At 41.9% G+C, this 14,191-nt stretch overlaps 1 protein-coding gene across 3 annotated transcripts in view; it reads right to left on the bottom strand.

Moving 5' to 3' along the window:
- neil3 (nei-like DNA glycosylase 3) overlaps window positions 1-14,191 on the bottom strand; it is a 47,950-nt gene that overhangs the window by 10,403 nt on the left and 23,356 nt on the right. For all 3 annotated transcript variants that reach the window (XM_073048045.1, XM_073048047.1, XM_073048046.1), the window contains exons 6-8: window positions 13,942-14,108; window positions 1,315-1,487; window positions 220-655 (exon numbers count right to left, since the gene is read on the bottom strand). In XM_073048045.1, coding sequence (XP_072904146.1) covers window positions 220-655; window positions 1,315-1,487; window positions 13,942-14,108 — 776 coding nt within the window. The remainder of the gene's footprint in view (window positions 1-219; window positions 656-1,314; window positions 1,488-13,941; window positions 14,109-14,191) is intronic.

The raw sequence follows: 14,191 nt of genomic DNA, 5'->3' as shown, positions 1-14,191 counted from the left end.
CCCCAAAAATAAGGTTGTGAAATGATGAATGTAATAATGCATTCAGAGGAGCTTAAGACGACAAGTTATATTAGGAAAGATGGGATTGTCTTCAAAAAATTGCAAATATATTAAATACCATTCCACATTTTTTTAAAGCAATTAACTTCAATACTGACATTGCTAAGATGTTTTCATACACATAAGGTTTAACTTTAAAAGTTAGAATAATGGACATACCTGAAGACAGAAACTGCAGTATTTGTGTTGGAATCAAAAGAACTATGGTCCTTCTTCAGTCTTTTAGGAGGGTGACAAAATAAACTTTGGTTGGTGTAACTAAATAACGTTGAGTTATTGGTTGGTTGATCTACATAATTATTAAAGCTGCTTTTTATCAAAATGTTAGAGTTCAATGCACTTGCAGGACATTTCTTAAATAAGGCTGGAGAAGGATTCCCATCTGTTAATAAGGGGTTCCCTTTCACTTCATTGTCTGCAGAGAAACTGAATGTAGGACTCTTTTGAGAACTCCTTTGTGACGTGAGAACCAGCGTAGTTGTACCAAATGCTGCTTTCCGATTGAGCTTCCATTCTATTAGGGGTTTACCAAAACTATTACATTGGTACTTTATGAGATTAGTATCAAAACCAGACTTCTGAGGTGATGCTGCCTCTAGAAGTAGAAAACAGTTAATATTACTCGATATAATTCATTTGCAAAGCCACTATGAAGCAAGATATTACTATTCCTACATGATGTAAAACTTTAATTTTCTTATGGACATTTTAAAATATTTTAATTGATTTAGCTGCTGTAGGCTGTTTAACAAGCAGTCCAATGCAAGGTTTCTATTCGAAATGTCAACAATCCCCCCCTCATGTCCACAGATACTGCTCGAACCAGTTCCACCAACAGATTGTTTATTGTTGTACCAAGAAACACTGCAAACTGAAAGTTCAGCGACTCAACTGCTCAATAAAAATGTAATAACAGAAGTCAATTTCACGTAAAAAAATCTTTTCTCCCCGAACAATCTGCTGAAACTAATGTTAAAACTATCATAATCTCTACAAACTATTATGGGTGAAATATTGAAATTGTCATAATCAGATAATCATTAATACCTCACTCTCCATATCAATAGTGCAACATAAAATCCAACATGAAAACTATAATTGAAACTTCACTTGAAATTTCCAATATTGTTACATTCTTAGCAGTAAATCCTCTCTAAAAGCCACAGAATGGTAAGACATTAAATAAAATTTACTGAAGTTAAATCAATAATAATGACTAAAATCGTTTTAGCCCACAATAAAGCATGTACTTACTGACAAGCCTCTGTGTCAAACAGGCATCGCATGATTTGGATGATGGTGCATTTACTAAAGTGCAAAGTGGACATGTCCATTCCTCTTCTTCTTTCTTGGCAATGGTATCATCAATAGACTGATCTCGAGAGCCCTGGGTCCAACTCATCAGGCTATTCCGTTTAGGGAAATTACTGTTTAAAAACAGATATCCAAAATCCAAATAGTGTCATTGTTATTAAAATAAATCTATTCTGAATAAAGTATTGCCCACACCCCACCCCTTTATTGGAAAAAATGTCAGAACTACAATTTTCTTTAACAAATGCAATGCGCTTAATGTATATACAAGAGACTGCAGATGTTAGTAACTGGAGCTGGAGGAACTTAGCGTGTTGAGCAGCATCTGTGGAAGAAAAGGAATTGTTGACATTTTAGTTCAAAACTTTGCATTAGCTTTGAGATCGGAGAAGCAAGATGGTCACTATAAGATCGCTACAAGGAGGACAGTAATGAGGCACTAATCCAAGGTGATTGCTGGATTGAGGGATGAAAAATGAAGAGTTTCAAAATGAAATTTCAACAGTTCCTTACCTGCCACTCAATGCTGCTCCACTAGCAGATTGTATTTAATGCATATCAAATTTACAAACAAAGCAATTAATAAAGAGTTTAAAATAAAGATCTATAAGTGTAATGGTCTGTGCTCCAGCCAAGATTTAGTGAAGCTCTTCATACATCAAATTGAATCAAATTTACTATCACTGGCATATGTCGTGAAATTTGTTGTTTTGCAGTAGCAATATATATTGACAAAATATAAATTTACAATATAAAATATAAAAATTATATTAAAAATTAGTGCAAAAAGAGAGAAAAGTACTAGGGAAGTGTTCCTGGGTTTATTCTCCATTCAAAAATCTGATGGCTGAGGGGAAGAAACTATTTCTGAAATGCTGAGAGTGTGTCTTCAGGCTCCTGTATCTCTTTCTTGATGGTAGCAATAGGAGGTTATGTCCTGAGTGATGGAGGTCCTTAACAATAGATGTCACCTTTTTGAGGCATAGTCTTTTGAGGGTGTCTTGAATGGTTGTGGGTGGGGTGAGGGGAAAGGGGAGGCTAGTGCCCATGGTAGAGCTGACTGAGTTTAGAACTTTCTGCAGCTTTTTTCAGATCCTGTACAGTGGGCCCCACCACACGAGACAGTGATGCAACTTGTTAGAAGGCTGTCTATAGTACACGTGTAGAAATTTGTCTTTGATGACATACCAATTCTCCTGAAACTCCTGATGAAATATAGCTGCAGTCATACCTTCTTTGTAATTCCACCAATATGTTGAACCCAGGATAGTTCCGCAGAGATGTTAACAGGAACTTGTTCACCCCTTCTACTTCTGATCCCTTGATGAGGACTGTTTTGTGTTCTCTCGACTTACCCTTCCTTAACTCCACAATCAAATCCTTGGCCTTACTGATTTTGAGTGCAAGGTTGTTTGTAAAACAACACTCAACCAGCTGATCTATCTCACTCCTGTACGCTTCCTCATCACCATCTGAAATTCTGCCAACAATAGTTGTGTCAACAGCAAATCTATACGTGGTGTCTGAGCTGTGCCTAAGCAAATGGTCATGGACTTAGAGAGAGTAGAGCAATGGGCTAAGCACACATGCTTGAGGTGTGCCAGTGTTGACTGTCAGCAAGATGTTATTTTTTATTGCAGACTATGCTCTCCAGGTGAGCAAGTCAAGGACCCAATGACAGAGTGAGGTTCAAGTGGTCTAGGTTTTAGAGTTTTTTGATTAGAACTGAGGGGATGATTAGATAGATAGATAGATAGATACTTTATTCATCCCCATGGGGAAATTCAACTTTTTTTTCCAATGTCCCATACACTTGTTGTAGCAAAACTAATAACATACAATACTTAATTCAGTAAAAAATATGATATGCATCTAAATCACTATCTCAAAAAGCATTAATAATAGCTTTTAAAAAGTTCTTAAGTCCTGGCGGTTGAATTGTAAAGCCTAATGGCATTGGGGAGTATTGACCTCTTCATCCTGTCTGAGGAGCATTGCATCGATAGTAACCTGTCGCTGAAACTGCTTCTCTGTCTCTGGATGGTGCTATGTAGAGGATGTTCAGAGTTTTCCATAATTGACCGTAGCCTACTCAGCACCCTTCGCTCAGCTACCGATGTTAAACTCTCCAGTACTTTGCCCACGACAGAGCCCGCCTTCCTTACCAGCTTATTAAGACGTGAGGCGTCCCTCTTCTTAATGCTTCCTCCCCAACACGCCACCACAAAGAAGAGGGCGCTCTCCACAACTGACCTATAGAACATCTTCAGCATCTCACTACAGACATTGAATGACGCCAACCTTCTAAGGAAGTACAGTCGACTCTGTGCCTTCCTGCACAAGGCATCTGTGTTGGCAGTCCAGTCTAGCTTCTCGTCTAACTGTACTCCCAGATACTTGTAGGTCTTAACCTGCTCCACACATTCTCCATTAATGATCACTGGCTCCATATGAGGCCTAGATCTCCTAAAGTCCACCACCATCTCCTTGGTCTTGGTGATATTGAGACGCAGGTAGTTTGAGTTGCACCATATCACAAAGTCCTGTATCAGTTTCCTATACTCCTCCTCCTGTCCATTCCTGACACATCCCACTATGGCCGTGTCATCAGCGAACTTCTGCACATGGCAGGACTCCGAGTTATATTGGAAGTCTGATGTGTACAGGGTGAACAGGACCGGAGAGAGTACGGTTCCCTGCGGCGCTCCTGTGCTGCTGACCACCGTGTCAGACCTACAGTCTCCCAACCGCACATACTGGGGTCTATCTGTCAAGTAGTCCACTATCCAATCCACCATGTGAGAGTCTACTTCCATCTCCGTTAGTTCGTGCCTTAAGATCTTGGGCTGGATGGTGTTAAAGGCACTAGAGAAGTCAAGGAATGTAATCCTCACAGCACAACTGGCCCCATCTAGGTGAGAGAGTGATTTGTGCAGCAAATACATGATAGCATCCTCCACTCCCACCTTCTCCTTATACGCAAACTGAAGAGGATCCTGGGCGTGCCTGGTTTGTGGCCTCAGATTCTGTATTATCAGCCGCTCCATGGTCTTCATCACGTGCGACGTCAAGGCAACAGGTCTGAAGTCATTCAACTCCTTTGGATTAGGTTGAATGCAGAGTTATAGTCAATAAACAGCAGCCTGACTCAAGTTTTACTATTGTCCAAGTGATTGAAGGTCGAGTGGAAAACCAGTGAGAATGCATTCACTGTAGACCAACTGTGACAATAGGCAAATTGCAGTGGATCCAGGTCCCTGCTTAGGCAAGAGTTGATTCTAATCAGGACCAACTTCTCAAAGCACTTCATATAACCATATAACAATCACAGCCCAGAAACAGGCCATCTCGGCCCTTCTAGTCCGTGCCGACACTCACACTCACCTAGTCCCACTGGCCCGCACTCAGCCCATAACCCCCCATTCCTTTCCTGTCCATATACCTATCTAATTTTACTTTAAATGACAATACCGAACCTGCCTCTACCACTTCTACTGGAAGCTCATTCCACACAGCTACCACTCTCTGAGTAAAGAAATACCCCCTCGTGTTACCTTTAAACTTTTGCCCCCTAACTCTCAAATCATGTCCTCTTGTTTGAATCCCCCCTACTCTCAATGGAAAAAGCCTATCCACGTCAACTCGATCTATCCCCCTCATTATTTTAAATACCTCTATCAAGTCCCCCCTCAACCTTCTACACTTCAAAGAATAAGGACCTAACTTGTTCAGCATTTCCCTGTAACTTAGGTGCTGAAACCCAGGTAACATGCTAGTGAATATTCTCTGTACTCTCTCTATTTTGTTGCCATCTTTCCTATAATTCGGTGACCAGAACTGTACACAATACTCCAAATTCGGCCTTACCAATGCCTTGTACAATTTTAACATTACATCCCAACTCCTATACTCAATGCTCTGATTTATAAAGGCCAGCATACCAAAAGCTTTCTTCACCACCCTATCCACATGAGATTCCACCTTCAGGGAATTATACACCATTATTCAAGATCACTCTGTTCTACTGCATTTTTCAATGCCCTACCATTTACCATGTATGTCCTATTTGGATTATTCTTACCAAAATGTAGCACCTCACACCCATCAGCATTAAACTCCATCTGCCATTGTTCAGCCCACTCTTCTAACTGGCCTAAATCTCTCTGCAAGCTTTGAAAACCTACTTCATTATCCACAACACCACCTACCTTAGTATCATCTGCATACTTACTAATCCAATTTACCACCCCATCTTCGAGATCATTAATGCATATGACAAACAACATTGGACCCAATACAGATCCCTGAGGCACACCACTAGCCACCAGCCTCCAACCTGACAAACGGTTATCCACCACTACTCTCTGGCATCTCCCACCCAGCCACTGTTGAATCCATTTTACTACTTCAATATTAATACCTAATGATTGAACCTTCCTAACTAACCTTCCATGCGGAATCTTGTCAAAGGCCTTACTAAAGTCCAGATAGACAACATCCACTGCTTTACCCTCATCAACTTTCCTCATAATCTCTTCAAAAAATTCAATAAGATTTATCACACATGACCTTCCACGCACAAATCCATGCTGACTATTCCTAATCAGACCCTGTCTATCTAGATAATATATACCATCTCTAAGAATACTTTCCATTAATTTACCCACCACTGACACCAAACTGACAGGCCTATAATCGCTCAGGTTTACTCTCTGAACCCTTTTTAAACAATGGAACCACATGAGCAATACGCCAATCCTCTGGCACCATCCCCGTTTCTAATGACATTTGAAATATTTCTGTCAGAGCCCCTACTATTTCTACACCAACTTCCCTCAAGGTCCTAGGGAATATCCTGTCAGGACCCGGAGATTTATCCACTTTTGTATTCCTTAAAAGTGCCAGTACTTCCTCCTCTTTAATTGTCATAGTTCCCATAACTTCCCTACTTGTTTCCCTTACCTTACACAATTCAATATCTTTCTCCTTAGTGAATACCAAAGAAAAGAAATTGTTCAAAATCTCCCCAATCTCTTTCAGCTCCACACATAGCTGTCCACTCTGATTCTCTAAGGGTCCAATTTTATCCCTCACTATCCTTTTGCTATTAATATAACTGTAGCAACCCTTTGGATTTATTTTCACCTTACTTGCCAAAGCAACCTCGTATCTTCTTTTAGCTTTTCTAATTTCTTTCTTAAGATTCTTGTTACATTCTTTACATTCCTCGAGCACCTTATTTACTCCATGCTGCCTACATTTATTGTAGTTCTACTTCTTTTTCCAAACCAAGTTTCCAATATCCCTTGAAAACCATGGCGCTCTCAAACTTTTAACCTTTCCTTTCAACCTAACAGGAACATAGATTCTGTACCCTCAAAATTTCACCTTTAAATGACCTCCATTTCTTTATTACATCCTTCCCATAAAACAAATTATCCCAATCAACTCCTTCTAAATCTTTTCGCATCTCCTCAAAGTTAGCCTTTCTCCAATCAAACATCTCAACCCTGGGTCCATTCCTATTCTTCTCCGTAACCATATTGAAACTAATAGTATTGTGATCACTGGACCCGAAGTGCTCCCCAACACATACGTCCGTCACCTGACCTATCTCATTCCCTAACAGGAGATCCAACACTGCCCCTTCTCTAGTCGGTACCTCTATGTATTGCTGCAAAAAAACTATCCTGCACACATTTTACAAACTCCAAACCATCCAGCCCTTTTACAGAATGGGCTTTCCAGTCTATGTGTGGAAAATTAAAGTCTCCCACAATCACAACCTTGTGCTTACTACAAATATCTGCTATCTCCTTACAAATTTGCTCCTCCAATTCTCACTCCTCATTAGGTGGTTTATAATATACCCCTATAAGTGTTACTACACCTTTCCCATTCCTCAATTCCACCCAAATAGTCTCCTTAGATGAGCCCTCTAATCTATCCTGCCAAAGCACTGCTGTAATATTTTCTCAGACAAGCAATGCAACACCTCCTCCTCTTGCCCCTCCGATTCTATCACACCTGAAGCAACAAAATCCAGGAATATTTAATTGCCAATCATACCCCTCCTGCAACCATGTTTCACTGATAGCTACAACATCATATTTCCAGGTATCAATCCATGCTCTAAGCTCATTCACCTTTCTTACAATGCTCCTAGCATTAAAATAGGTGCATTTAAGAAACTCTCCACCTCTTCCTCTCTGTTTATCCCTAACTAAGCGATCAACTTTATTATCTTTTTCTTCCTTCTCCCCTACATCTTCGGTCTGAGCGCTCCCCTTCTCTATCACCTGCCTATCCTCCCTCACACACTGTCTACTAGCTTTCTCTATTTGTGAACTAACCTCCTTTCCCCTAGTCTCTTCAAATTGATTCCCACCCCCCAACCATTCTAGTTTAAAGCCTCCCCAGTAGACTTAGCAAATCTCCCTGCCAGGATATTGGTCCCCCTAGGATTCAAGTGTAACCTGTCCTTTTTGTACAGGTCACACCTGCCCCAAAAGTGGTCCCAATGATCCAGAAACTTGAATCCCTACCCCCTGCTCCAATCCCTCAGCCACGCATTTATCCTCCACCTCATTCCATTCCTACTGTCACTGTCGCGTGGCACAGGCAGTAATCCCGAGATTACTACCTCTGTGGCCCTTCTTCTCAACTGCCTTCCTAACTCCCTATATTCTCCTTTAGGACCTCTTCCCTTTTCCTACCTATGTCATTGGTACCTATATGTACCACGACCTCTGGCTCCTCACCCTCCCACTTCAGGATATCTTGGACACGATCAGAAACATCCCGAACCCTGGCACCAGGGAGGCAAACTACCATCCGGGTCTCCTGATCACGTCCACAGAATCACCTATCTGAGCCCCTATCGAGTCCCCTATTACTACTGCCTTCCTCTTCCTTTCCCTACCCTTCTGAGCTACAGGGCTGGACTCTGTGCCGGAGGCACGGCTGCTGTTGCTTCCCCCAGGTAGGCTGCTCCCCTCCCACCAACAGTATTCAAATAGGAGTACTTATTGTCAAGGGGCACAGCCACTGGGGTACTCTCTAGTACCTGACTGTTCCCCCTTCCCCCTCCTAACCGTGACCCACCTGCCTGACTCCCGTGGTCCCGGTGTGACCACCTGCCTGTAACTCCTCTCTATCAACTCCTCACTCTCCCTGACCAGATGAAGGTCATCGAGCTGCAGCTCCAGTTCCCTAACATGGTCACGTAGGAGCTGCAGCTCGGCGCACCTGGCACAGATGTGGACTTCCGGGAGGCTAGGAGACTCCAGGACCTCCCACATTCAACACTGAGAACAACAAGCTGCCCTCACATTCATACTTCCCCTTTCCTCAAATAACAGGAAAAACTGAAACCTAAACCTACCTTGCCTTGCCCGCTTCCACCTAAGCCCGTTGAACCCAAGCCCTTAAGCCTTCACTCTGCTCCCGGCTCACTCCGCTGCCCGCTGTATAAGGCTGTGTCCTTTTTAAATCTTCCCTGCTTCACTGCCCGCCGTCACACACCTGCGCAGTCCCGCCTCTCTTAACTCTGATGAGAATAAGAAAAATTCAAGATGTCTCCCACCGTACTCCCGTTCTGATCCTCAGATTTCCTTCTCCAAACGAAAACCGATTCAGGATTTCTGCCCTTTTTAAATCTTCCCTGCTTCACTGCCTGCCGTCACATGCCTGCGCAGTCCCGCCTCTCTTAACTCCAATGAGAATAAGAAAAATTAAAGATGTCTCCTGCCGCACTCCCGTTCTGATCCTCCGACTTCCTTCTCCAAACGAAAACAGTAGATGTGAGTGCCACTGGGTGATTGTTGTTGAGGCAGCTCACCCATCTCTTTTTGGACACCGGTAAGATTGTCGCCCTTTTGAAGCTGATGAGAACCTCCAATTGCAGCAGTGAGCGATTGAAGATGTCCTTCAACACTCCCGCCAGCTGCTTGGCACAGGTTTTCAGAACCCTACAAGGTACAAAGGTAATGCCTTGCAAGGGTTCACCCTCTTGTAAGATGCTCTAACGTCAGCCTCCGAGATAAATCACGTCATCTCTGAGACAAAGACTGAGAATGGGAAGAGGAAACAATGAGAACTTTCCATCTCTCTGAATGACTACAGTTGTAATAGTCAAGAAACCAAATAGCATTCAAGAAAGTCATTTTGAATGGTAAGACCATTCACCAGCTCTAAAGGGGATTGACAGGTTGATGTTGAAATGTTTTCACCAACGGAAAAGTCACAAACAAAGGGGATGTAACTAAAACAATGGGGCTTGTCATTTAAAAATGGAAGTGTGTAGAAATTTCTTCTTTTAGAGGAGAATGAACATCTGGAATTCTATGACCTTCGGGGTGGCGGAGTCCAGATCAATCGATAAACAGTAAATAAAGTGGAAACTGAAATATCATTGTGAGTTCAAGGGATAAAGTGTTACAAGGAACTCACATAAAATAAAAGTGGAGTTCTTACTTCAGTGGTTGATAAGTTGATGGAAAAGATCCTGAGAGGCAGGATTTATGAACATTTGGAGAGGCATAATATGATTAGGAATAGTAACCATGGCAGGCTGTGCCTTACAAGCATGTTTGAATTTTTTGAGGATGTGACTAAACATATTGATGAAGGTAGACCAGATGTAGTGTATATGGATACAGTGTACCCCATATGCAAGGCTTCTTGAGAAAGTAAGGAGGCATGGGATCCAGGGGGACATTACTTTGTTGATCCAGAACTGGCTAGCACACAGAAGGCAAAGAGTGGTTGTAGACAAGTCATATTCTGCATGGAGGTCAACGACCACTGGTGTGCCTCAAGGATCTGTTCTGGGACCCTTACTCTTCGTGATTTTTATAAATGACCTGGATGAGGAAGTGGATGGATGGGTAAATTTGCTGAAGACACAAAGGTTGGGGGTGTTGTGGATAGTGTGGAGGGCTGTCAGTAGAACAGAGTGATCTAGGAATAATGGTGCATAGTTCCCTGAAGGTGGAATCTCATGTGGATAGGGTGGTGAAGAAAGCTTTTGGTATGCTGGCCTTTATAAATCAGAGCATTGAGTGTAGGTGTTGGGATGTAATGTTAAAATTGTACAAGGCATTGGTGAGGCCAAATTTGGAATATTGTGTACAGTTCTGGTCACCGATGTCAACAAATTAGAGAGAGTACAGAGAATATTTACTAGAATGTTACCTGGGTTTCAGCACCTAAGTTACAGGGAAAGGCTGAACAAGTTAGGTCTTTATTCTTTGGAGCGTAGAAGGTTGAGTGGGGACTTGACAGAGGTATTTAAAATTATGAGGGGGATAGATAGAGTTGACGTGGATAGGCTCTTTCCATTGAGAGTAGGGGAGATTCAAACAAGAGGGCATGAGTTGAGAGTTAGGGGGCAAAAGTTTAGGGGTAACACGAGGGGGAATTTCTTTACTCAGAGTGGTAGCTGTGTGGAATGAGCTTCCAGTAGAAGTGGTAGAGGCAGGTTCTATTTTGTCATTTAAAGTAAAATTGGATAGGTATATGGACAGGAAAGGAATGGGGGGTTATGGGCTGAGTGCAGATAGGTGGGACTAGGAGAGAGTAAGCGTTCGGCACGGACTAGAAGGGCCCAGATGGCCTGTTTTCGTACTGTAATTGTTATATGGTTATATGTTGTGGATGTGTGTGGGCCTTCATCCTGAAGTAGCGTGGGGGGTTTGGCTGTGAAATGCCCGTACTTGTATTCATGAAATGTTGTAAATACGTTAGCTGCCATGGTATGTTTGGGGAGGGCAGGTGAGGGGAATTTTGTTTAGGGGCAAGATATAAAAGCAAAATGGAGGAAAACGTAATCCATTATGTATTCTGTATTGTCTCATTCCTTCAATAAAAATATATTTTAAAAAGAAAGCATCCGGTACATTGGCCTTCATCAATCATGGGAATGAGTTTAGGAGCCGAGAGGTAATTTTGCAGCTATATAGGACCCTGATCAGACCACACTTGGAGTACTGTGCTCAGTTCTGGTTACCTCACTATAGGATGTGGAAACCATAGAAAGGGTGCAGTGGAGATTTACAAGGATGTTGCTTGGATTGGGGAGCATGCCTTATAAGAATAGGTTGAGTGAACCCAGCCTTTTTTCCTTGGAGCAACAGAGAATGAGAGGTGACCTGATAGAGGTGTACAAGATGATGAGACGCATTGATCATGTGGATAGTCAGAGGCTTTCTCCCCAGGGCTGAAATGGCTAGCACGAGAGGGCACAGTTTTAAGGTGCTTGGAAGTAGATATAGAGGAGATGTCAGGGGTAAGTTTTTATTTTATTAAACACAGAGAGCCGTGAGTGTGTGGAATGGGCTGCTGGTGATGGTGGTGGAGGCAGACACAATAGGGCCTTTTACGAGACTCCTGGACAGGTATATGGAGCTCAGAAAAATAGAGGGCTATGGGTAACCCTAGGCAATTTCTAAGGTATGGACATGTTTGGCACAGCTTTGTGAGCCAAAGGGGCTATATTGTTCTGTAGGTTTTCTATGTTTCTGTGGAGACCTGGGTGGATCAACCATAATCACACTGAATGGCAGGGCACGTTTCAGGGGCTTGGTGTCCTACTCCTATTTTGTTGTGACTTCAACACTTGGACAAACCATAAAATACTATCAGAAAGCACCAAGATAAATGCTCCAGAGTCTTGCCCCTCAGAATCAAGCATAAATTTAAGGACTATGCGTGATGGGAAACATCTAGATGAAAAACAAGTCAAAGCAATTAATCTGAACACTGCTGACATATTTTGCTACTGGATGTACTACAGCAACACACCCAGGCCTCTTCAATACCATCTTTCCTTCAAAGCCAAAAGGAACCAGGGCCTGATTTGCCAGTTTTCCTTCAATGTTCACACCATCATGACTTAGATTTATATTAGTATGCTTTCATTGTCATGGGGTCAAATTATACAACTCCTTCACAGAGGGAATATTTTCATCAGGTGGACAGCAATGATTCAGAGCCTTCCTAAAGTAAACTCAGGAATGGATGTATTGATCATATCACAACTAGAAAATGAAACCAAAAATACATGCAGCACTTGATCCTGTGGCTCAATATTGTTCAACACCAAGATAAATAAAATAAATAGCTTTGAAGAATTTGAGGGGAAAAGTGGTGGGGGGGGGGGGGGGGGGGAGAGCAACTGACAAAGACCAGAAGATGATTAGGTCAGACTTCAGGTAACTGATTCCGCAGGTGTATCACAATCACATTTTTAGTTCAGGAAATGAGACTTGCAACACTCAGACCAACCACAAACCACCAAGATAAATGCCCAATAACGTCACATCTTGTTCCTCAGATCTAAGCCTACAGTACTGCAATACTAAGTGTGACAGGAAACATCATCTAGCAGAAACAAGGTGAGTCAATATAGCAAAGTGTGTACAACAAATAAGGATGGAAACAAGTTTGAAAACCATTACACAACTTTTTTTTTTTTTTAAATGTCCATCTTTGGCATCTGGACATCATTGGACTATGTCCACCAATTGCTGTCCATCCATTATTTTTGTTGGAATAGTGATGGTGAGCTATATCACTGCAAAGCCTCAGGTGAAGTTCCCACAATGTTATTGAGAAAGGGAATTCCAGGATTTAGGTCCAGAAAACTATGAAGAACAGTGATATATAATTCAAGACCAAGACAGTACAGATTTTCCCAACGTCTGTTGTCCTTGCCTTTATTGGTGATAGAAGTACACTAAAGGTTTTGGAGATGCTGTCAAACTAGCCTGGACAAGTAACTGCAGCGAACCTTCTATACAGTTCACATGGCAGCCATAGTACAGTAGTGCTGGAGGGAACGAACATTTAAAGTAGTTTGATGGAGTGGTCCACTCTATCATGGGATGTCTTCTTGAAACACTGAACTCAACCAGTTAAGTGGACAGTGTTCGATCACGCATTTGACTTGAGCCTTGTATATGGTAGAGAGACCTTAGGGTGTCACTCGCTGCAGGATACCCAAACCCTGACTCATTCTTGCTACTTTCCTAATAAGAGGAAAATGCTCTGCTCACTAGTAACTCCCTCAAATATTGATGGATGGACTCTGTCATGAAAACCTTTGAGTGTCAAGACTAGGCTGTTACAATATTTTGTTGGAGGAGATGATTATTGCCTAGCACTTTGGTGGGGTCATTGCTATATAGGCTTATGTTTGAATGCTGTCCAAATCATGCAGTATGCAGCAATGGACAGATAGTTCTGTTGAGGAGATGCGAGTAGAATGAAACATTATGCAACATCAGCAAACATCCTCACTTCTCACCTTATACTGGAAGGAAAAGAATATTGATGAAGCAAATGGAAGGATGCTAAATTAAAAGATTGCTTTGGGGTTTTTAATTCAAAATCCCATGTGAAAAATAATTTTGTAATAAAATTTAAGTCATTCCAAGTTAAAATAAAAATTGTACCTCAGAATTAAATTGATGAAAGAATATTAAAAAAAACAAAGTCACATCAGCTCAGTTCAACTCTCAGTCTGGTAAATGGTGTATTTTACTACAAAATATATATTGGCAATACCCATTGTTAACTTGGCTGGGATCTTCCGTCTGACAGTGCGAGCAGAAATACGTCATTCGATTATTCTCACCAAGGCGGCAGACAATAATTTTACCATTGCACTGTCTGCACGTGGAACGCTTGTAAACTCTGAAGTGTTTATACAAGGCTGACCCAATCTTCCGACACTAAAATAACAGAAAATGAAATAAACCATAACAGACGATTGGTCAGACTGATTGAGAGAAACAAATATTTTCCAATGTTTAAA

This window comes from Hemitrygon akajei, chromosome 6 (genome assembly GCF_048418815.1).
Source record: "Hemitrygon akajei chromosome 6, sHemAka1.3, whole genome shotgun sequence".
Taxonomy (NCBI): Eukaryota; Metazoa; Chordata; class Chondrichthyes; order Myliobatiformes; family Dasyatidae; genus Hemitrygon; species Hemitrygon akajei.
The sequence above is the reverse complement of the archived record's forward strand: the minus strand, read 5'-3'. Positions and strand labels throughout refer to the sequence as shown.